This window comes from Oncorhynchus mykiss, chromosome 4 (assembly GCF_057628025.1).
Source record: "Oncorhynchus mykiss isolate SJ-2025 chromosome 4, ASM5762802v1, whole genome shotgun sequence".
Taxonomy (NCBI): Eukaryota; Metazoa; Chordata; class Actinopteri; order Salmoniformes; family Salmonidae; genus Oncorhynchus; species Oncorhynchus mykiss.
In genome coordinates this window covers 88,685,001-88,710,605 of record NC_143025.1, presented here as the reverse complement: position 1 = coordinate 88,710,605, position 25,605 = coordinate 88,685,001, and the positions used below count along the sequence as shown (strand labels likewise).

At 45.2% G+C, this 25,605-nt stretch overlaps 1 protein-coding gene across 2 annotated transcripts in view; it reads left to right on the top strand.

Annotated features, from left to right (window-relative positions):
* Positions 1-25,605, top strand: part of LOC110522614 (zinc finger protein DPF3) — a 52,803-nt gene that overhangs the window by 5,340 nt on the left and 21,858 nt on the right. For both annotated transcript variants that reach the window (XM_090233234.1, XM_090233236.1), the window contains exon 2: positions 22,308-22,468. In XM_090233234.1, coding sequence (XP_090089360.1) covers positions 22,308-22,468 — 161 coding nt within the window. The remainder of the gene's footprint in view (positions 1-22,307; positions 22,469-25,605) is intronic.

Here is a 25,605-nt window from a genome sequence, read left to right as displayed (position 1 = left end):
TTTCAGTTTTTTTTTTATGAACAAATTTGCAACAATTTCTAAACCCCTGTTTTTGATTTGTCATTATGGGGTATTGTGATGCCATTATGGGGTATTGTGATGTCATTATGGGGTATTGTGATGTCATTATGGGGTATTGTGATGTCATTATGGGGTATTGTGATGTCATTATGGGGTATTGTGATGTCATTATGGGGTATTGTGTGTAGATTGATGAGGAAAATAAAAACAATTTAATCAATTTTAGAATAAGGCTGTAACCTAACAAAATGTGGAAAAAGTCCAAGGGCCTGAATACCTTTTTGAAGGCAATGTGTGTATATATAAGTCAGATATTAGAATATATCCTCTTTGTGCTAGAGCCTTATCACATTAGGTTGAGTGGTTTCCCTCTGACTGTTTTGATTCCATGAGAGGTGTTGGGTTTGCACTTAGCCGGCAACAACAGCCCTGTTCTATTGATAAGAGCTATTCTGGCCTCCCTCCTGGTTTGGGACAGTGGGAGGTTTGTTATCCATGGCTTTGGTCTCCTGATCTCTGCATAAAATAAAACACATTTAAAAAAAAAAGAAAATGCACTATGCAGAAATCGTATTGCCATTTTGTAATTTCAGTTTAATGTGACTTAACAAGCTAGTACATTGTAGAGAATCATTGTACCATCTAAACCGCTGGGAAATATATTTTCCATAACCCCAAAATATTGTATTTTCAACTGTTTTGAGGCTGGTGTACAAAACCGAAAGTTAAAGATGCAGGAGAAAAAAAAAACTAAACGTAAGAACGGGAAGCATAGAAATACCACACATAGAACAGATCTACCGTGTCTTAGACTTGTTTTCAATGTGAACGACAGATCTATAACTCAGTGGCATATTGCAGCTTTAACAAGAGGGAATGCATGTATCACAGGCGGCTGCTGACGGCTCAAATAATGTCCGGAACGGAGCAAATGGAATGGCATTTAACCACCTGGAAACCATGGAAACCATGTGTCTGATGTGTTTGTTACCGTTCCACTGATTCCCCTCCAGTCATTACCACAAGCCCATTCTCCCCAATTAAGGTTCCACCAACCTCCTGTGGCATGTATATACGGAAAATCCATGCTTATGAGATGGACAGATGAGAAGGGTGCATGTGTGTGTTCTGTTGATAAGAGCTATTCTGGCCTTCTTCCTGGTTTGAGACGGTGGGTGGTTCCTGTTCTCTGCATAAAATGACACCATTTTTATACAATTTTAAGAGTGTTCCAAACGTCAAATTTCAAAGTGTTCAAGGTTAAGTTTAGGCATTAACTTCAAATGTTTAAGGTCAGGATTAAGTTAGAAGGACCCGATAGAGAGGAGAGGAGGGATGGTACGGGACAGGAGAGAGGGAGTTGGAAAGAGAGAGAGAGGGAGTGGGAAAGGGAGAGAGAAAGGGAGAGAGAGAGAGACTGTATGTAGTCGTAATATGACATGTGAAATGTGTCTCTTCCTGTAAAATGTTTGTTTACTGTTCATTTCTAATTGTTTATTTAACTTTTGTTTATTATCTAAACTCAGCAAAAAAAAAAGAAATGTCCCTTTTTCAGGACCCTGTCTTTCAAAGATAATTCGTAAAATTCCAAATAACTTCACAGATCTTCATTGTAAAGGGTTTAAACATTGTTTCCCGTGCTTGTTCAATGAACCATGAACAATTAATGAACATGCACCTCTGGAAGGTAGGCAATTAAGGTCACAGTTATGAAAACTTAGGACACGAAAGAGGCCTTTCTACTGACTCTGAAAAACTCCAAAAGAAAGATGCCCAGGGTCACTTTTCATCTGCGTGAATGTGCCTTAGGCATGCTGCAAGGAGGCAGGAGGACTGCAGATGTGGCCAGGGCAATAAATTGCAATGTCCGTACTGTGTGACGCCTAAGACAGCGCTACATTGAGACAGGACGGACAGCTGATCATCCTCGCAGTGGCAACACCTGCACAGGATCGGTACATCCGAACGTCACACCTGCGGGACAGGTACTCGATGACAACAACAACTGCCCGAGTTACACCAGGAACACACAATCCCTCAATCAGTGCTCAGACTGTCCGCCATAAGCTGAGAGAGACTGGACTGAGGGCTTGTAGGCCTGTTGTAAGGCAGATCCTCACCAGACATCACCGGTAACAATGTCGCCTATGGGCACAAACCCACCGTCGCTGGACCAGACAGGACTGGCACAAAGTGCTCTTCACTGACGAGTTGCGGTTTTGTCTCACCAGGGGTGATGGTCGGATTCACGTTTATCGTCGAAGGAATGAGCGTTACACCGAGGCCTGTACTCTGGAGCGGGATCGGGGGCGGTGTGTCACAGCATCATCGGACTGAGCTTGTTGTCATTGCAGGCAACCTCAACGCTGTGCGTTACAGGGAAGACATCCTCCTCCCTCATGTGGTATCCTTCCTGCAGACTCATCCTGACATGACCCTCCAGAATGACAATGCCACCAGCCATACTGCTCGTTCTGTGCCTGATTTCCTGCAAGACAGGAATGTCAGTGTTCTGCCATGGACAGCAAAGAGCCCGGAACTCCATCCCATTGAGCACATCTAGGACCTGTTGGATCGGAGGGTGATTCCCCCCTGAAATGTCTGGGAACTTGCAGGTGCCTTGGTGGAAGAGTGGGGTAACATCTCACAGCAAGAACTGGCAAATCTGGTGCAGTCCATGAGGAGGAGATGCACTGCAGTACTTAATGCAGCTGGTGGCCACACCAGATACTGACAGTTACTTTTGATTTTGACCCCCCCTTTGTTCAGGGACACATTATTCCATTTCTGTTAGTCACGTGCCTGTAGAACTTGTTCAGTTTATGTCTCAGTTGTTGAATCTTATTATGTTCATACAAATATTTACACATGTTAAGTTTGCTTAAAATTAACGCAGTTGACAGTGCGAGGACGTTTCTTTTTATGCTGAGTTTATTTCACTTGCTTTGGCATATGTTTTCCATTTCAAAAAGCTCTTTGAATTTATTTGAATAGAGAGAGAAAGGGGGAGAGAGAGAGATGGAGAGGGAGACAGAAAGAGAGAGAGGGAGGGAGGGAGACAGAGGGAGGGCTAGATAGAGAGAGGGGGAAAGCCCCATCTGCTCACCAGGACCCTCGTCCTTCTCCCCTAAACACACACACATACACACACACCTACACCTACACACACACACAGCCACGGAGGATCCCTCCAAAACAACAGGGCCAACTCCTCCCACTACAGAGACACGTGTCCCATTGGTCCCAACCTACATTAGTATAATAAGGCAGTCTGTCCCAGGGGTCGTAGTGGAACAGGAGGAGGACTTAGTACAATAGCAGTGGACTGGATCTTCTCCTATGGATTTAGTCTAAACATTTTAATAAGACTTTAAGTAATTACCAATGAGTAAGGCTATTCTCTGTCAGAATGAGTTGAGTTATTACGATGTAATTACCAATGAGTAAGGCTATTCTCTGTCAGAATGGGTTGAGTTATTACGATGTAATTACCAATGAGTAAGGCTATTCTCTGTCAGAATGGGTTGAGTTATTACGATGTAATTACCAATGAGTAAGGCTATTCTCTGTCAGAATGGGTTGAGTTATTACGATGTAATTACCAATGAGTAAGGCTATTCTCTGTCAGAATGGGTTGAGTTATTACGATGTAATTACCAATGAGTAAGGCTATTCTCTGTCAGAATGGGTTGAGTTATTACGATGTAATTACCAATGAGTAAGGCTATTCTCTGTCAGAATGGGTTGAGTTATTACGATGTAATTACCAATGAGTAAGGCTATTCTCTGTCAGAATGAGTTAAGTTATTACCAATTGAACTAACTTGACATTGAACAGGACATCTGGAATGATGTTGTGTTTGAGCCTGTTGTGTCTGGGATTAGGGAAGCACACGTTGTCACACAACATCCATATCCTCCGGGTGATGTAGTTACTGTACATTAACCAGGAGATAACATCCTGTCTGATAGAGCTGTTGCTTGTCTCTGAAGTATAGCATGAATCAGCATATTTCATCATCATTTTATACATTTTTTATTTTACCTTTATTTAACTAGACAAGTCAGTTTAAAAAAACAAATTCTTATTTTACAATGACGGCCAATCCCTAACCCGGACGGCGCTGGGCCAATTGGGACTATCAATCACGGCCGGTTGTGATACAGCCTGGAACTGAACCAGGGTCTGTAGTGACGCCTCTAGCACTGAGATGCAGTGCCTTAGAGCCGCTGCGCCACACGGGAGCCCTGTCCATATAATCCTATTGATTCTGATCTAGGATCTGTCCATATAATCCTATTGATTCTGATCTAGGATCTGTCCATATTTTTATTTTATTTGACCTTTATTTAACTAGGCAAGTCAGTTAAGAACAAATTCTTATTTTCAATGACGGCCTAGGAACAGTGGGTTAACTGCCTGTTCAGGGGCAGAATGACAGATTTGTACCTTGTCAGCTCGGGGATTTGAACTTGCAACCTTCCGGTTACTAGTTCAACACTCTAACCACTAGGCTGCCCTGCCGCCCCTCTAACCACTAGGCTGCCCTGCCGCCCCTCTAACCACTAGGCTACCCTGCCACCCCTCTAACCACTAGGCTACCCTGCCGCCCCTCTAACCACTAGGCTACCCTGCCGCCTCTACGCTCTAACCACTAGGCTACCCTGCCGCCCCTCTAACCACTAGGCTACCCTGCCGCCTCTACACTCTAACCACTAGGCTACCCTGCCGCCCTGGCACATTGTATAACACCTTGTCTGGCGTCTCGGACTAAAACCATTATTGACGTTCATTTGATCTGATCTCCTGTCTAAAACTGAATTATAGATGTTATTCATGTGTATTTAACCTTTATTTTCAGTCTTCTGAGGTTTGAAAGAGACCTGGGCCTTGTATCCATAACCTTTTCTCAGAGTAGGATCTAGGATCTGTCCATATATTCCTATTGATTCTGATCTAGGATCTGTCCATATAATCCTATTGATTCTGATCTAGGATCTGTCCATATAATCCCATTGATTCTGATCTAGGATCTGTCCATATAAGGGGGAAATATTGCTGATATGCCATAACAACACAGTTTGCAGAACAATACCATTACCCACAAAGACAGGCGGCCACAATGGCCTATATCTGCAGGGTCGCGTGCTGTGCACTCTCCGTGATTTGAACTGTTAGAGGGAATACCCACGAGGGATGTAGAGGTGGTCAGAGGGGGCTCTGTGTGTGTAGATTAGGGAGAGGGCTGTGCGGAGGGTAAATGTTTTGGAGAAGGGGTGTGTGTTTTGAAGTGAGAGAGGGGGGCTCTGTGTGTGTAGATTAGGGAGAGGGCTGTGCGGAGGGGACATGTTTTGGAGAAGGTGTGTGTGTTTTGAAGTGAGAGAGGGGGGCTCTGTGTGTGGATGTGTGTGTGTGTGTGTTTGGCCTACAGACGTTTGGCCTACGCCCCCATTTTGCATGAGAGGGAGAGGGAACTAGAGTGAGTGATGGGGGAATTGTCTGTCTGGGGGGAATTTGCTGTGTGCTTTCAGTCCAACCTGCACTCTAAACACTGGAGCAGCTGTGTGTAGGCTGAATGTATCAGGGGAGAGGTAGAGGGGTGTGTGTGTGGGGGGGGGGGGGGGAGAGGGACAGGGTGTGTGTGTGGGGGAGAGGGACAGGGTGTGTGTGTGTGGGGGGGGGGGGGGGGGGGAGGGTAGAGGGGTGTGTGTGTGTGGGGGTGGGGGGGGGGGGGGTGACAGGGTGTGTGTGTGTGTGGGGGGGATGAGGGACTGTGTGTGTGTGTGTGTGTGTGTGTGTGTGTGGACTATGTATGAGCAGGCTGACCACTAGAAATAGACTTCGATTTTGGGTGTTTGAAAAAAAGAATAACGTCGATATATGCCTTTCCTCGGCACCAAAAAGAATAAAAACTATTGACCTGCAATGGTGTCAACTCATGATGCTCTGAGGCGAAGCACGGGAATACTTGATGGAAACAGCGTGTTGTTTTTAATTTTTTTGTTTTAAGCCTCCCCCAAACCCTAGGTCCTGACCCTTAACCTCTCTGAATTAATACATTTAACCTTTTGAGTTGTTTCTGTGCTAAACCTGTAACCACGTAGAATTAACGAGGGAAAAAAATAGACGTTCATCCACAATACGTCGAATTTCAAAGTGAAACTATGAGACCTGGTTGTGTATGAGAGGGGAGGGGTGTGTGTGTGTGTGTGTGTTTCTGTGTGTAGGCTCTGTCTGAAGGGAGGGGGAGTATGTACAGAGACATTATTTTTGGTATGTCATACAACATATGGAATTAGTTTGGACTGGTTATCCACTCTGCTGTAAAGTAATCCTTAGTGATCCACTGTGCTGTAAAGTAATCCTCAGTGATCCACTATGCTGTAAAGTAATCCTCAGTGATCCACTGTGCTGTCAAGTAATCCTCAGTGATCCACTCTGCTGTAAAGTAATCCTCAGTGATCCACTGTGCTGTAAAGTAATCCTCAGTGATCCACTCTGCTGTAAAGTAATCCTCAGTGATCCACTGTGCTGTCAAGTAATCCTCAGTGATCCACTCTGCTGTAAAGTAATCCTCAGTGATCCACTATGCTGTAAAGTAATCCTTAGTGATCCACTGTGCTGTAAAGTAATCCTCAGTGATCCACTCTGCTGTAAAGTAATCCTCAGTGATCCACTCTGCTGTAAAGTAATCCTCAGTGATCCACTCTGCTGTCAAGTAATCCTCAGTGATCCACTGTGCTGTAAAGTAATCCTCAGTGATCCACTCTGCTGTAAAGTAATCCTCAGTGATCCACTGTGCTGTCAAGTAATCCTCAGTGATCCACTCTGCTGTAAAGTAATCCTCAGTGATCCACTGTGCTGTCAAGTAATCCTCAGCGATCCACTCTGCTGTAAAGTAATCCTCAGTGATCCACTGTGCTGTAAGTAATCCTCAGTGATCCACTCTGCTGTAAAGTAATCCTCAGTGATCCACTATGCTGTAAGGGAATGGTCCCCGGCTCAGCCCACAGATCAAAACCAAAGTAGATCTGGAGTCTCAATCTCTCTACCTTTCCCTCTCTCCTTCGCCATCTCTCCCTCTCTCCCAGTCTCCCTCTCATCTCCCTCCCCCTCTCCCTCCTCTCCATCCTCCTCTCCCTCCTTGTCTCTCTCCTTCTCCCTCCTACTTTACCTCCTCCTCCCCCCCCCCCTCCTTCCCCCTCCCCCCTCTTCCTAGAAAACCTCACAAAGGCTTCCTGAGCCCCCTCCCCTGCTCCTCTTCTCTCCCCTGCTATCTTTTCCTCCACTGCTTCCCTCCTCTTCCCTAAACCCCCGTCTCCCTTACCCCACCTCTTCTCCCCATCCAGAGGGGCCTCCCTCCCAGCCTCCCCTATCCCAGATCAGAGCCCCTTTCCTGGCTGTCTTTGCCCAGGCCAGTGGGGTCACCTGGAGCAGGCTGCTGATATGACATGACATTAGCTCTAATCTGATTGAGCTCCTCTGTTAGGTTATGAGGGTTCTGTAAGGGTTGCAGGAGGGTTAGATGAAGGTTAGGAGGGTTCTGTAAGGGTTTCAGGAGGGTTAGATGAAGATCAGGAGGGTTCTGTAAGGGTTTCAGGAGGGTTAGATGAAGGTTAGGAGGGTTCTGTAAGGGTTGCAGGAGGGTTAGATGAAGGTTAGGAGGGTTCTGTACCACAGGGTTTAACTTCTCTAATGGAGGAAGCACTGCTAGGGACACACATATCTTGTATGCAAACAATATGCACTGGATAGTGTTGTCACGGTACCGGTATCGCGACACTAGGAAGTAAGGAAGCAAAGGAAACAAAACATGAAGCGGACTGAATGTCTTGAGGAAAACAGTCCTGATGTTGGAGAAACAGTCCTGATGTTGGAGAAACAGTCCTGATGTTGGAGAAACAGTCCTGATGTTGGAGAAACAGTCCTGATGTTGGAGAAACAGTCCTGGTGTTGGAGAAACATTCCTGATGTTGGAGAAACAGTCCGGGTGTTGGAGAAACATTCCTGATGTTGGAGAAACAGTCCTGGTGTTGGAGAAACAGTCCTGGTGTTGGAGAAACAGTCCTGATGTTGGAGAAACAGTCCTGGTGTTGGAGAAACAGTCCTGATGTTGGAGAAACAGTCCTGGTGTTGGAGAAACAGTCCTGGTGTTGGAGAAACAGTCCTGATGTTGGAGAAACAGTCCTGATGTTGGAGAAACAGTCCTGATGTTGGAGAAACAGTCCTGATGTTGGAGAAACAGTCCTGATGTTGGAGAAACAGTCCTGATGTTGGAGAAACAGTCCTGATGTTGGAGAAACAGTCCTGATGTTGGAGAAACAGTCCTGATGTTGTACAACCCTGATGTTGGAGAAACAGTCCTGATGTTGGAGAAACAGTCCTGATGTTGGAGAAACAGTCCTGATGTTGGAGAAACAGTCCTGATGTTGTACAGCCCTGATGTTGGAGAAACAGTCCTGATGTTGTACAACCCTGATGTTGGAGAAACAGTCCTGATGTTGGAGAAACAGTCCTGATGTTGGAGAAACAGTCCTGATGTTGGAGAAACAGTCTGATGTTGTACAGCCCCGATGTTGTACAGCCCTGATGTTGTCATCAAGAGTCCCAGTTATAGATTTTAAAATCTATAGCACATCATATTTGACAAAAGTAGGTTTTAAAAGACCATCTGGTTTCGTATTATCGCAACACACACACACACACACACACACACACACACACACACACACACACACACACACACACACACACACACACACACACACACACACACACACACACACACACACACACACACACACACACACACTCTGAAGGTAACTGTAGAACCGCAGCTAATTCTAGTCTGAGGTGGAACCATTTCCCTAACTAGTGTTTACCTGCTAAGACCTAGATTGGATTCACTGCTCAGAGATCTCAGTACATGCAGGCCTAGATAATGTCACTGTAGGCTGGAGATATGGATAGTATTTTTACTGGTGTGTGTGTGTGTGTGTGTGTGTGTGTGTGTGTGTGTGTGTGTGTGTGTGTGTGTGTGTGTGTGTGTGTGTGTGTGTGTGTGTGTGTGTGTGTGTGTGTGTGTGTGTGTGTGTGTGTGTGTGTGTGTAGGCTGGAGATATACATCTTATTATGTCATGATGGATACTTAATGTATGTCTGGAAGGAACACTAAACATTTCCTGTGAGTGTCTTCAGAATGACCCAGGGTTTTAAACTGATACAGATGTGTGTGATACTGTGCCTCTCTGAATATGACCTGTTAACATGCTGACCGCACTGCGGTACATACGTGAGCGTTGTAAAAATACACTTACACACACATGTTATTCAATCATTTAATCCAAACAGCTCGCTTGCGTCAACGAGCGTCCGCGTAGCCAGGCGCTAAAATACAACTTGGTTCTATTTGGGACGCTTGACACGCTGCAAGTCCCGCCTCTCCCTTCTCCTCATTGGATTTTAGGAGCATATACCCACGTTGGAGATTGAAAGATGAATTGAGGTCCACAGTCCAGTCCAGTTAGGGGTGGTAATGCACCTTAAAGTTGGTTGCCAACCGCCATATAAAGTCCTGAAGAAGAAGATGAAGCCTGAAGGAGGAGAGATTACTAGAAACTAACGTTTTATGTGTGGATTCATTGTCGGAGTAGAGGATCTTGTGCATTTCAGGTAAAATAACAACCCAATGTTTATATCCCAGGACAAATTAGCTAGCAACAGCAAACTAGCTAGCTAAATTGCAATGAATGTTTCATGTGTTTCTACCTGTCCCCAAATGAATATAGTTGGTTTTGATATTTCAACCTGCGTGTCCTGATCGTGTCTGGTGTGGGTCGACAAACTCAACATGCGCGCAATGGGGCACGCCCGGTCTAGTCAGCATGTAAGACTCCCTCTCTCCTCTCTTATTGTCTTGCAGACAATCTCTCTCTGTCTCTCTGTCTCTCTGTCTCTCTCTCTCTCTCTCTCTCTCTCTCAATTCAATTCAATTCAATTCAATTCAAGGGCTTTATTGGCATGGGAAACATGTGTTAACATTGCCAAAGCAAGTGAGGTAGACAACATACAAAGTGAAAATATAAAGTGAAAAACAACAAAAATTAACAGTAAACATTACACATACAGAGGTTTCAAAACAGTAAAGTCATTACAAATGTCATATTATATATATATATACAGTGTTTTAACAATGTACAAATGGTTAAAGGACACAAGATAAAATAAATAAGCATAAATATGGGTTGTATTTACAATGGTGTGTGTTCTTCACTGGTTGCCCTTTTCTCGTGGCAACAGGTCACAAATCTTGCTGCTGTGATGGCACACTGTGGAATTTCACCCAGTAGATATGGGAGTTTTTCAAATTTGGATTTGTTTTCAAATTCTTTGTGGATCTGTGTATCTCTGTGGATCTCTCTCTCTCTCTCTCTCTCTCTGTCTCTCTCTGTCTCTCTGTCTCTCTGTCTCTCTCTCTCTCTCTCTCTCTCTCTCTCTCTCTGTCTCTCTCTCTCTCTCTCTCTCTCTCTCTCTCTCTCTCTCTCTCTCTCTCTGTCTCTCTCTCTCTCTCTCTCTCTCTCTCGCTGTCTCTCTCTCTCTCTCTGTCTCTCTGTCTCTCTCTCTCTCTCTCTCTCTCTGTCTCTCTCTCTCTCTCTCTCTCTCTCTCTGTGTCTCTCTCTCTCTGCTGTGATGGCACACTGTGGAATTTCACCCAGTAGATATGGGAGTTTTTCAAATTTGGATTTGTTTTCGAATTCTTTGTGGATCTGTGTATCTCTGTGGATCTCTCTCTCTCTCTCTCTCTCTCTGTCTCTCTCTGTCTCTCTGTCTCTCTCTCTCTCTCTCTCTCTCTCTCTCTCTCTCTCTCTCTCTCTCTCTGTCTCTCTCTCTCTCTCTCTCTCTCTGTCTCTCTCTCTCTGTCTCTGTCTTTCTCTGTGTGGGTGTTTCTTTAAGAGCCTGACAGCATAGGGAGTGATGGTGTTAGAAATGTCATTTCTAGAGGGCCTGAGGGGGAAGGGGGGGGGGGGTATCCCTGTAGAGCTGCTATTTAATTAGAAACATAGAAGTGATCTTTCAATTTATACCCATGAACAAGAGGTTTGTCTGTCCCCATGGGGGAGGGGCTGTTACCAGTGTTTTATGCATACGGAATGTTATTACAATAGAATGTCAGCCATCCAATGAAAAGCCCCATGATTATTCATTCGGCAACTGTGAGTGGCCAGGGGGTCCTAGAGGTTGAATAGGAGGAAAGAGAGGACATTAGAATATAGAAGCATGAGGAGAGGAGGGTCCTAAGTCCCCTCCCCTCCCCTCCCCTCCCTCTCCTGTCCTCCTCTCCTCTCCTCTCCTCTCCTCTCCTCTCCTCTCCTCTCCTCTCCTCTCCTCTCCTCTCCTCTCCTCTCCTCTCCTCTCCTCTCTTCTCTTCTCTTCTCTTCTCTTCTCTTCTCTTCTCTTCTCTTCTCTTCTCTTCTCTTCTCTTCTCTTCTCTTCTCCTCTCCTCTCCTCTCCTCTCCTCTCCTCTCCTCTCCTCTCCTCTCCTCTCCTCTCCTCTCCTCTCCTCCGCTCCTCTCCTGTCCTGTCCTCCTCTCCTGTCCTCCTGTCCTCCTCTCCAATCCTGTCCTCCTCTCCTGTCCTCCCCTCCTCTCCTGTCCTCCTCTCCTGTCCTCCCCTCCTCTCCTGTCCTTCCCTCTGAAAACATTCCATTGGCCTCTCACTGTGTGTGTGTGTGTGTGTGTGCACCAATGATATATATATACACATAAACCCTGGATTGCTGATGTTTTGTATTGACCATTGAGAGGCTTTGAAGCCACAGGTCGGCCATATTGGCCCTGAATGGAATTCTACAGTATTTCAATGAAATGTTTCAAGGAAAAAAATAAATGTATGTAAGTATTTTTGTGTTGTAGTGGGGACAGTAACATTAGTAATCTCCAAAAATTATACTTTAATTAAACTTCTTAGGGCTGCAATCCCGTTAACGGGATTTAAATGACAACAGCCACTGAAAGTGCAGGGCGCCAAATTCAAAACAACAGAAATCTCATAATTAAAATTCCTCAAACATACAAGTATTTTACACCATTTTAAAGATAACCTTGTTGTTAATCCAAACACAGTGTCCGATTTCAAATAAGCTTTACAGCGAAAGCACCACAAACGATTATGTTAGGTCCCCGCCAAGCCACATCATTTTACAGAAATACTCATTATAAATGTTGATGAAAATACAATTGTTAGACATGGAAATGTAGATACACTTCTCCTAAATGCAACCGCTGTGTCAGACTTCAAAAAAGCTTTACGGAAAAAGAAAAACATTCAATAATCTGAGTACAGAGTTCAGACAACAAAGCAGCCAAAAAGATATCCGCCATATTGGGTAGTCAACATTAGTCCTAAATATTCACTTACCTTTGATGATCTTCATCAGAATGCACTCCCAGGAATCCCAGTTCCACATTCAATGTTTGATTTAGTTCGATAATGTCCATCATTTATTTCCAAAGAGCTACTTTTGTTAGCACGTTTGGTAAACAAATCCAAAGTCATGATGCGCGTTCCCTAGTTGCAGACGAAATGTCAAAAAGTTCCGTTACTGTCTGTAGAAATATGTCAAACCATGTATGGAATCAATCTTTAGGATGTTTTTAACATAAAAATTAAATAATGTTCCAACCGGAGAATTCCTATGTCTGTAGAAAAGCAATGGAGAGCTAACTCTCTCATGACCGCGCCTCAGAGCCTGTGGCACTCTGCCAGACCTCTGGCTCAAACAGCCCTTATTCGCTCCCCCTTCACAGTAGAATCCTCAAACAAAGTTCTAAAGACTGTTGACATCTAGTGGAAGCCTTAGGAAGTGCAACATAACCAATATCCCACTGTGTATTCAATAGGGGCTGGGTTGAAAATCGACCAACCTCAGATTTCCCACTTCCTGTTTGGATTTTTTTCTCAGGTTTTTGCCTGCCATATGAGTTATGTTATACTCACAGACATCATTCAAACAGTTTTAGAAACTTCAGAGTGTTTTCTATCCAATACTACTAATAATATGCATATATTATTAACTGGAACTGAGGAGCAGGCCGTTTACTCTGGGCACCTCTGGGCACCTTTCATCCAAGCTACTCAACATTTATTTAAAATAAAATGTTTTTATATATTTTGTTATTTTATTTGTATGTTTAGCTCACATAATATATTTTAAATTTATTAATTAATGTGTCTGTAATATAATAAACATTACAGAAACAAATGTAGACCTTAATAAATGGTGGGTGAGTTCCAAGATGGAGGCGCGACAGCTTCTAAACAGAGCCCCCTGACAGTCATCTAGTCTATATATAAATCATTGGTGTTTGAGCCTTTGGTTGCTACTTAAAGTGCATTTGACTCGTTTGACAATACTGACAAAGTTTCCACTACCAGACACAACAACAATGTACATATTCCATCAGTAACCAGGGGACTCTGTCTGGACTATTCCATCAGTAACCAGGGGACTCTGTCTGGACTATTCCATCATTAACCAGGGGACTCTGTCTGGACTATTCCATCAGTAACCAGGGGACTGTCTGGACTATTCCATCATTAACCAGGGGACTCTGTCTGGACTATTCCATCAGTAACCAGGGGACTGTCTGGACTATTCCATTAGTAACCAGGGGACTCTGTCTGGACTATTCCATTAGTAACCAGGGGACTCTGTCTGGACTATTCCATCAGTAACCAGGGGACTGTCTGGACTATTACATTAGTAACCAGGGGACTCTGTCTGGACTATTCATTCCATCAGTAACCAGGGGACTCTGTCTGGACTATTCCATTAGTAACCAGGGGACTCTGTCTGGACTATTAATTCCATCAGTAACCAGGGGACTCTGTCTGGACTATTCATTCCATCAGTAACCAGGGGACTCTGTCTGGACTATTCCATCAGTAACCAGGGGACTCTGTCTGGACTATTCCATCAGTAACCAGGGGACTCTGTCTGGACTATTCATTCCATCAGTAACCAGGGGACTCTGTCTGGACTATTCATTCCATCAGTAACCAGGGGACTCTGTCTGGACTATTCATTCCATCAGTAACCAGGGGACTCTGTCTGGACTATTCCATCAGTAACCAGGGGACTCTGTCTGGACTATTCCATCAGTAACCAGGGGACTCTGTCAGGACTATTCATTCCATCAGTAACCAGGGGACTCTGTCTGGACTATTCATTCCATCAGTAACCAGGGGACTCTGTCTGGACTATTCATTCCATCAGTAACCAGGGGACTCTGTCTGGACTATTCCATCAGTAACCAGGGGACTCTGTCTGGACTATTCCATTAGTAACCAGGGGACTCTGTCTGGACTATTAATTCCATCAGTAACCAGGGGACTCTGTCTGGACTATTCCATCAGTAACCAGGGGACTCTGTCTGGACTATTCATTCCATCAGTAACCAGGGGACTCTGTCTGGACTATTCATTCCATCAGTAACCAGGGGACTCTGTCTGGACTATTCCATCAGTAACCAGGGGACTCTGTCTGGACTATTCCATCAGTAACCAGGGGACTCTGTCTGGACTATTCCATCAGTAACCAGGGGACTCTGCCTGGACTATTCATTCCATCAGTAACCAGGGGACTCTGTCTGGACTATTCCATCAGTAACCAGGGGACTCTGTCTGGACTATTCCATCAGTAACCAGGGGACTCTGTCTGGACTATTCCATCAGTAACCAGGGGACTCTGTCTGGACTATTCCATCAGTAACCAAGGGACTCTGTCTGGACTATTCATTCCATCAGTAACCAGGGGACTCTGTCTGGACTATTCCATCAGTAACCAGGGGACTCTGCCTGGACTATTCCATCAGTAACCAGGGGACTCTGTCTGGACTATTCCATCATTAACCAGGGGACTCTGCCTGGACTATTCATTCCATCAGTAACCAGGGGACTCTGTCTGGACTATTCCATCAGTAACCAGGGGACTCTGTCTGGACTATTCCATCAGTAACCAGGGGACTCTGTCTGGACTATTCCATTAGTAACCAGGGGACTCTGTCTGGACTATTCCATTAGTAACCAGGGGACTCTGTCTGGACTATTCCATCAGTAACCAGGGGACTCTGTCTGGACTATTCCATCAGTAACCAGGGGACTCTGTCTGGACTATTCCATCAGTAACCAGGGGACTCTGTCTGGACTATTCCATCAGTAACCAGGGTCTCTGTCTGGACTATTCCATTAGTAACCAGGGGACTCTGTCTGGACTATTCCATTAGTAACCAGGGGACTCTGTCTGGACTATTCCATCAGTAACCAGGGGACTCTGTCTGGACTATTCCATTAGTAACCAGGGGACTCTGTCTGGACTATTCATTCCATCAGTAACCAGGGGACTCTGTCTGGACTATTCATTCCATCAGTAACCAGGGGACTCTGTCTGGACTATTCATTCCATCAGTAACCAGGGGACTCTGTCTGGACTATTCCATTAGTAACCAGGGGACTCTGTCTGGACTATTCCATCAGTAACCAGGGGACTCTGTCTGGACTATTCCATTATTAACCAGGGGACTCTGTCTGGACTATTCCATTAGTAACCAGGGGACTCTGTCTGGACTATTCCATTAGTAACCAGGGGTCTCTGTCTGGACTATTCCATTAGTAACCAGGGGACTCTGTCTGGACTATTCCATCAGTAACCAGGGGACTCTGTCTGGACTATTCCATTAGTAACCAGGGGACTCTGTCTGGACTATTCCATCAGTAACCAGGGGACTCTGCCTGGACTATTCCATCAGTAACCAGGGGACTCTGTCTGGACTATTCATTCCATCAGTAACCAGGGGACTCTGTCTGGACTATTCATTCCATCAGTAACCAGGGGACTCTGTCTGGACTATTCATTCCATCAGTAACCAGGGGACTCTGTCTGCACTATTCCATCAGTAACCAGGGGACTCTGCCTGGACTATTCCATCAGTAAGCAGGGGACTCTGTCTGGACTATTCCATCAGTAACCAGGGGACTCTGTCTGGACTATTCCATCAGTAACCAGGGGACTCTGTCTGCACTATTCCATCAGTAACCAGGGGACTCTGTCTGGACTATTCCATCAGTAACCAGGGGACTCTGTCTGGACTATTCCATCAGTAACCAGGGGACTCTGTCTGGACTATTCCATCAGTAACCAGGGGACTCTGCCTGGACTATTCATTCCATCAGTAACCAGGGGACTCTGTCTGGACTATTCCATCAGTAACCAGGGGACTCTGTCTGGACTATTCCATCAGTAACCAGGGGACTCTGTCTGGACTATTCCATCAGTAACCAGGGGACTCTGTCTGGACTGTTCCATCAGTAACCAGGGGACTCTGTCTGGACTATTCATTCCATCAGTAACCAGGGGACTCTGTCTGGACTATTCCATCAGTAACCAGGGGACTCTGCCTGGACTATTCCATCAGTAACCAGGGGACTCTGTCTGGACTATTCCATCATTAACCAGGGGACTCTGCCTGGACTATTCATTCCATCAGTAACCAGGGGACTCTGTCTGGACTATTCCATCAGTAACCAGGGGACTCTGTCTGGACTATTCCATCAGTAACCAGGGGACTCTGTCTGGACTATTCCATTAGTAACCAGGGGACTCTGTCTGGACTATTCCATTAGTAACCAGGGGACTCTGTCTGGACTATTCCATCAGTAACCAGGGGACTCTGTCTGGACTATTCCATCAGTAACCAGGGGACTCTGTCTGGACTATTCCATCAGTAACCAGGGGACTCTGTCTGGACTATTCCATCAGTAACCAGGGGTCTCTGTCTGGACTATTCCATTAGTAACCAGGGGACTCTGTCTGGACTATTCCATTAGTAACCAGGGGACTCTGTCTGGACTATTCCATCAGTAACCAGGGGACTCTGCCTGGACTATTCATTCCATCAGTAACCAGGGGACTCTGTCTGGACTATTCCATCAGTAACCAGGGGACTCTGTCTGGACTATTCCATCAGTAACCAGGGGACTCTGCCTGGACTATTCATTCCATTAGTAACCAGGGGACTCTGCCTGGACTATTCATTCCATCAGTAACCAGGGGACTCTGTCTGGACTATTCCATCAGTAACCAGGGGACTCTGTCTGGACTATTCCATTAGTAACCAGGGGACTCTGTCTGGACTATTCCATTAGTAACCAGGGGACTCTGTCTGGACTATTCCATTAGTAACCAGGGGACTCTGTCTGGACTATTCATTCCATCAGTAACCAGGGGACTCTGTCTGGACTATTCATTCCATCAGTAACCAGGGGACTCTGTCTGGACTATTCATTCCATCAGTAACCAGGGGACTCTGTCTGGACTATTCCATTAGTAACCAGGGGACTCTGTCTGGACTATTCCATCAGTAACCAGGGGACTCTGTCTGGACTATTCCATTATTAACCAGGGGACTCTGTCTGGACTATTCCATCAGTAACCAGGGGACTCTGCCTGGACTATTCATTCCATCAGTAACCAGGGGACTCTGTCTGGACTATTCCATCAGTAACCAGGGGACTCTGTCTGGACTATTCCATCAGTAACCAGGGGACTCTGCCTGGACTATTCATTCCATTAGTAACCAGGGGACTCTGCCTGGACTATTCATTCCATCAGTAACCAGGGGACTCTGTCTGGACTATTCCATCAGTAACCAGGGGACTCTGTCTGGACTATTCCATTAGTAACCAGGGGACTCTGTCTGGACTATTCCATTAGTAACCAGGGGACTCTGTCTGGACTATTCCATTAGTAACCAGGGGACTCTGTCTGGACTATTCCATTAGTAACCAGGGGACTCTGTCTGGACTATTCCATCAGTAACCAGGGGACTCTGTCTGGACTATTCCATTATTAACCAGGGGACTCTGTCTGGACTATTCCATTAGTAACCAGGGGACTCTGTCTGGACTATTCCATTAGTAACCAGGGGACTCTGTCTGGACTATTCCATTAGTAACCAGGGGACTCTGTCTGGACTATTCATTCCATCAGTAACCAGGGGACTCTGTCTGGACTATTCATTCCATCAGTAACCAGGGGACTCTGTCTGGACTATTCATTCCATCAGTAACCAGGGGACTCTGTCTGGACTATTCCATTAGTAACCAGGGGACTCTGTCTGGACTATTCCATCAGTAACCAGGGGACTCTGTCTGGACTATTCCATTATTAACCAGGGGACTCTGTCTGGACTATTCCATTAGTAACCAGGGGACTCTGTCTGGACTATTCCATTAGTAACCAGGGGTCTCTGTCTGGACTATTCCATTAGTAACCAGGGGACTCTGTCTGGACTATTCCATCAGTAACCAGGGGACTCTGCCTGGACTATTCCATCAGTAACCAGGGGACTCTGTCTGGACTATTCATTCCATCAGTAACCAGGGGACTCTGTCTGGACTATTCATTCCATCAGTAACCAGGGGACTCTGTCTGGACTATTCATTCCATCAGTAACCAGGGGACTCTGTCTGCACTATTCCATCAGTAACCAGGGGACTCTGCCTGGACTATTCCATCAGTAAGCAGGGGACTCTGTCTGGACTATTCCATCAGTAACCAGGGGACTCTGTCTGGACTATTCCATCAGTAACCAGGGGACTCTGTCTGCACTATTCCATCAGTAACCAGGGGACTCTGCCTGGACTATTCCATCAGTAAGCAGGGGACTCTGTCTGGACTATTCCATCAGTAACCAGGGGACTCTGTCTGGACTATTCCATCAGTAACCAGGGGACTCTGTCTGGACTATTCCATCAGTAACCAGGGGACTCTGTCTGGACTATTCCATCAGTAACCAGGGGACTCTGTCTGGACTATTCCATTAGTAACCAGGGGACTCTGTCTGGACTATTCCATCAGTAACCAGGGGACTCTGTCTGGACTATTCCATTAGTAACCAGGGGACTCTGTCTGGACTATTCATTGTTTCATTGTTTGCCCTTTTGATTGTTTATTTTGATCGATTCCCCGTCTCATATGTGACCAGTAGTAAATGTACCGTAACCGTTAATCCCTGTTATTTGGTTGCATTAATATATGTTAATGCTTTGTATTACTAATTAGGCCTTCGGTCATGTACCGTTCTCATTCTCCGAGTGGAAACGTTGTTTGCAGTGTTCACAACTTCCTACTACACTGTGAGAAACAAGTTTTGGTTTATTTCCTAAACTATAAATGTGAGTTTTGTTCATTTTTTCATATTCTTTTGCTTGTAGTGTTCCATGTGAGCATCGGTCTGCTTTCACTGTCTTGTTAATGTTAAGGGAACGCGAGCACCTGAGCACACAGAAGTAGCATTCCTTGCCTGCTGCGTGCAACTCTAGGAAAAAATGCCCATTTGGGGGATGTCTGATTTCTGATTGTCTTAACTCACCACGTCCATTACTGAGCTTCTCAGTAATGATTTCTTCGCCTCAAACAGTAAGTCAACGAAGTCTGTTTTTTTTATTTTATTTTTAACATCCATTGTTAATGATAACCTAATAGTTCCTCACAGTAGGCCTATTTGAAAAATCTTGCACAAAAAAAACAGCTGTCTGTCCCGAGATCACTCGGGTGGAAACTCGAGAATAGTTAGTATAGTTAGAATAGTTAGTTAATAGTAGTTAGTTAATAGTTAGTTAATAGAATAGTTAGTTAATAGAATAGGCAACAACATTGTCTATGGGCACAAACCTGGACCAGACAGGACTGGTGTAAAAAGTGCTCTTTTTTTACGAGTCGCAGTTTTATCTCACCAGGGGGGGATGGTTGGATTCGCGTTTATTGTCGAAGGAATGAGCGTTACAACGAGGCCTGTACTCTGGAGCGGGATCGTTTTGGAGGTGGAGGGTCTGACATGGTCTGGGGCGGTGTGTCACAGCATCATCGGACGGAGCTTGTTGTCATTGCAGGCAATCTCAACGCTGTGCGTTACAGGGAATACATCCTCCTCCCTCATGTGGTATCCTTCCTGCAGGCTCATCCTGACATGACCCTCCAGCATGACAATGCCACCAGCCGTACTGCTTGTTCTGTGTGTGATTTTCTGCAAGACAGGAATGTCAGTGTTCTGCCATGGCCAGCGAAGAGCCCGGATCTCAACGTCTGGGACCTGTTGGATTGGAGGGTGAGGGCTAGGGCCATTCCCCCCAGAAATGTCTGAGAACTTGCAAGTGCCTTGGTGGAAGAGTGGGGTAACATCTCACAGCAAGAACTGGCAAATCTGGTGCAGTTTATGAGGAGGAGATGCACTGCAGTACTTAACTTCTTATAGGCAGGTGGGACAGTAGCGTCCCACCTGGCCAACACCCGGGGAAATTGCAGAGCTCGAAATTCAAAAATACCAAATTCAAATATTTAACATTGTTGAAAATATATGTTATACATCAAAATAAACCTTAACTTCTTGTTAATCCAGCCACTGTGTCAGATTTCAAAAAGGCTTTACGGCGAAAGCAAAACATGCTATTATCCTAGGACAGCGCCCCGCATACAAACCCATGAAAATCATATTTCAACCAGGCAGGTGCGCCACAAAAGTCAAAAATAGCGATATAATTCATGCTTTACCTTTGAAGATCTTTTTCTGTTGGCACTCCAAAAGGTCCCAGCTACATCACAAATGGTCCTTTTGTTCGATAATGTACTTCTTTATTTCCCAAAAATGACAATTTATTTGGCGCATTTGATTCAGAAGTACACCGGTTTCAACTCGCCCAATATGCCTACAAAGTATCTAATAAGTTACCTGTAAACTTGGTCCAAACATTTCAAACAACGTTCCTAATCCAACCTCAGGTACCCTAAAACGTAAATAATCTATACAATTTAAGATGGAATAAACTGTTTCCAATACCGGATAAAAATAACGTGAAGTACGCTCCAGTATACTCGCATCAAAACAGTAGAGTCCACCTGGAGCGACACTTACAATGAATTGCATTACTTCTTCATTTCTCAAAAGAAAAACATCAAACAATTTCTAAAGACTGTTGACATCTAGTGGAAGCCATAGGAACTGCAACCAGGTTCCTAATAATAAGGGTGTCCCAAGGAAACAAATGGAAAATCCTATGACCTCAATTCCCCCCCCGGATGGTTTGTCCTCTGGGTTTCGCCTGCCATATCAGTTCTGTTATACTCACAGACATTATTTTAACAGTTTTAGAAACTTTAGAGTGTTTTCTATCCAAATCTACCAATATGCATATCATAGCTTCTGGGCCTGAATAACAGGCAGTTTACTTTAATTTTCATCCGGAGGTGAAAATACTACCCAAGAGAGGTAAATGCAGCTGGTGGCCACACCAGATACTGAATGTTAGTTTTGATTTTGACCCCCCCTTTGTTCAGGGACACATTATTCCATTATTCCATTTCATGTCTGTGGAACTTGTTCAGTTTATGTCTCAGTTGTTGAATCTTATTATGTTCATACAAATATTTACACATGTTAAGTTTGCTGAAAATAAACACAGTTGACAGTGAGAGGACGTTTATTTTTTTGCTGAGTGTTTTTGGACAGTAAAATCTTCCCACAGTGTGTTTCTCCGTCTTTCAATCGGTTAGATGGTTTACTATAGGTTGTAGAAATACATTAGGATAGAGGAATACATTAGGATAATGGAGTTGATTGGTTTCCTGTTTCCTATTTTTAAATTGGTTAGAATGGTTTCCTATAAGTTGTTGAAATACATTAGGATAATGGAGTTGATTGGTTTCCTGTTTCCTGTTTTTCAATTGGTTAGAATGGTTTTCTATGGGTTGGTGAACTACGTTAGGATAATGGAGTGTGTTTGTAATGCATAGTCACCAAGCCACAGGGGTGCTGTGACTTTCCCAAAGCTGCCTACGACACACTTTTGATTTATTCTGGCCAGCTGGACCAGGCCTGCTGATGCGTACAGAGTAACTCAGCACGTCTCCGTGCTAATAAACAACCCTAACAATGTTGGTATTCAGAGGGCATGTCTTGGTAGCAGGATGGCTCAACGGCAGCTGTGTGCTCTGACTGAGACGGAGGGAATATGTTTAGCTAAGATAGCTCTAGCATGCCAAATGAACGTGAGTGAGCTGAAGACAAGTAGCATCCCAATATGTAAGATAGATTAAGAGGTCTGGACATTTGGCAGCAGGTTTAAGGCCCGTTCCAGCTGCTTCCTCAATCACTTTAGCCTACTAAGCTAAGCTTACCTAGTTAACCTAACCAAGTTAACTAAAACTGTCTCTGTTCTCTTGTGTCTGTAGGCTAGGTGACCAGTTCTACCGGGAGGCCATAGAACACTGTCGCAGCTACAACGCCCGTCTGTGTGCCGAGCGAAGCGTCCGTATGCCCTTCCTGGACAACCAAACTGGCGTGGCCCAGAACAACTGCTACATCTGGATGGAACAGCGCCACCGCGGGCCAGGTGGGTGAACTGCAGGCAGGCAAAACAATGTTTATTTGTCACGTGAGCCGAATACAACAGGTTTAGACCTTACAGTGAAATTCTGACTTACAGGCTCTAACCAATAGTGCAAAAAAGGTAAAGAAATAAAACAACAGTAAAAAGACAGGCTGTATACAGTAGCGAGGCTATATACAGTAGCGAGGCTGTATACAGTAGCGAGGCTGTATACAGTAGCGAGGCTATAAAAGTAGCGAGGCTACATACAGACACCGGTTAGTCAGGCTGATTGAGGCAGTATGTACATGTAGATATGGTTAAAGTGACTATGCATATATGATGAACAGAGAGTAGCAGTAGCGTAAAAGAGGAGTTGGCAGGTTGTGGGACACAATGCAGATAGCCCAGTTAGCCAATGTGCGAGAGCACTGGTTGGTCGGCCCAATTGAGGTAGAATGTACATGAATGTATAGTTAAAGTGAATATGCATTTATGATAAACAGAGAGTAGCAGCAGTGTAAAATGAGGGGTTGGGGGGAGGCACACAATGCAAATAGTCTGGGTAGCCATTTGATTACCTGTTCAGGAGTCTTATGGCTTGGGGTAAAAACTGTTGAGAAGCCTTTTTGTCCTAGACTTGGCACTCCGGTACCGCTTGCCATGTGGTAGTAGAGAGAACAGTCTATGACTGGGGTCTTTGACAATTTTTAGGGCCTTCCTCTGACACCGCCTGGCTTAGAGGTCCTGGATGGCAGGCAGCTTAGCCCCAGTGATGTACTGGGCCGTACGCACTACGCTCTGTAGTGCCTTGCGGTCAGAGGCCGAGGAATTGCCATTCCAGGCAGTGATGCAACCGGTCAGGATGCTCTCGATGTTGCAGCTGTAGAACCTTTTGAGGATCTCAGGACCCATGCCAAATCTTTTTAGTTTCCTGAGGGGGAATAGGCTTTGTCGTGCCCTCTTCACGACTGTCTTGGTGTATTTGGACCATTCTAATTTGTTATTGATGTGGACACCAAGGAACTTGAAGCTCTCAACCTGCTCCACAACAGCCCCGCGATGAGACTGGGGGTGTGCTCGGTCCTCCTTTTCCTGTAGTCCACAATCATCTCCTTAGTCTTGGTTACGTTGAGGGATAGGTTGTTATTCTGGCACCATCCGGCCAGGTCTCTGACCTCCTCCCTATAGGCTGTCTCGTCATTGTCAGTGATCAGGCCTACCACTGTTGTGTCGTCTGCAAACTTAATGGTGGTGTTGGAGTTGTGCCTGGCCATGCAGGCGTGGGGGAACAGGGAGAACAGGAGGGGACTGAACACGCACCCCTGGGCAGCTCCAGTGTTGAGGATCAGCGTGGCAGATGTGTTGCTACCTACCCTCACCACCTGGGGGCGGCCTGTCAGAAAGTCCAGGATCCAGTTGCAGAGGGAGGTGTTTAGTCCCAGGATCCTTAGCTTAGTGATGAGCTTTGAGGGTACTATGGTGTTGAACGCTGAGCTGTAGTCAATGAATAGCATTCTCACATAAGTGTTCCTTTTGTCCAGGTGGGAAAGGGCAGTGTGGAGTGCAATAGAGATTGCATCATCTGTGGATCTGTTGGGGCGGTATGCAATTTGGAGTGGGTCTAGGGTTTCCGGGATAATGGTGTTGATGTGAGCCATTACCAGCCTTTCAAAGCACTTCATGGCTACGGACGTGAGTGCTACGGGTCTGTAGTCATTTAGGCAGGTTGCCTTTGTGTTCTTTGGCACAGGGACTATGGTGGTCTGCTTGAAACATGTTGGTATTACAGACTCAATCAGGGACAGGTTGAAAATGTCAGTGAAGACACCTGCCAGTTGGTCAGCACATGCCCGGAGCACACGTCCTGGTAATCCGTCTGGCCCCGCAGCCTTGTGTATGTTGACCCGTTTAAAGGTCTTACTCACGTCGGCTATGGAGAGTGTGATCACACAGTCGTCCGGAACAGCTGGTGCTCTCATGCATGCCTCAGTGTTTCTTGCCTCGAAGCGAGTTTAGAAGTGTTTAGAAGTTATTTAGCTCATCTGGTAGGCTTGTGTCACTGGGCAGCTCGCAGCTGCGCTTCCCTTTGTAGTCTGTAATAGTTTGCAACCCCTGTCACATAAGACGAGCGTCGGAGCCAGTGTAGTATGATTCAATCTTAGACCTGTATTGACGCTTTCAGTGTCTGTAGATACATTTCTGGTCTTAATAAACTAAACTGTTTTTTATGGTTTTAAAACCAGAAGACTGTTTACAGTCATGCTTACATCTAGAACATAGACCTGGGCGATATGGACAAAAATCCATAGAAATCCATATTAATCCATATAAATCTATATTATTCCATATTATTCCATATAAATCCATATTATTCCATATTATTCCATATTAGTTATAATATTAATGTGCATCAGTTTTAATTTTCTTATCCTTTAAACTACTAATACTGGTTTGATGGTTGTAGTCATCAATTTGTTCTGTTAACAATCACCCATATAGTCAACGAGAGAGAGAGACATAGTCAGAGAGAGAGAATCAGAGAGAGAGGGAGAGTCAGAGAGAGAGAGAGAGATAGAGAGAGATAATCAGAGAGAGAGAATCAGAGAGAATCAGAGAGATAGTCAGAGAGAGAGATAGTCAGAGAGAGAGAGAGAGAGAGAGAGAGTCAATGACAGAGTCAGAATAAATACATATAATGCCAGGGCCCAGAATGCTAGATGAAGGGAGATGCTATTAGCCCAGACTGATAGATGAAGGGAGATGCTATTAGCCCAGACTGATAGATGAAGGGAGATGCTATTAGCCCAGACTGATAGATGAAGGGAGAGGCTATTAGCACAGACTGATAGATGAAGGGAGAGGCTATTTGTGTCCAGCTCTTAGTGAACTGGCCAATCAGCGGTCTAGAGGAGGATGAGGTGGCCAATCAGCGGTCTAGAGGAGGATGAGGTGGCCAATCAGCGGTCTAGAGGAGGATGAGCTGGCCAATCAGCGGTCTAGAGGAGGATGAGCTGGCCAATCAGCGGTCTAGAGGAGGATGAGCTGGCCAATCAGTGGTCTAGAGGAGGATGAGCTGGCCAATCAGCGGTCTAGAGGAGGATGAGCTGGCCAATCAGCGGTCTACTCGCATGAACATTTTTAATGACCGATATACGCCC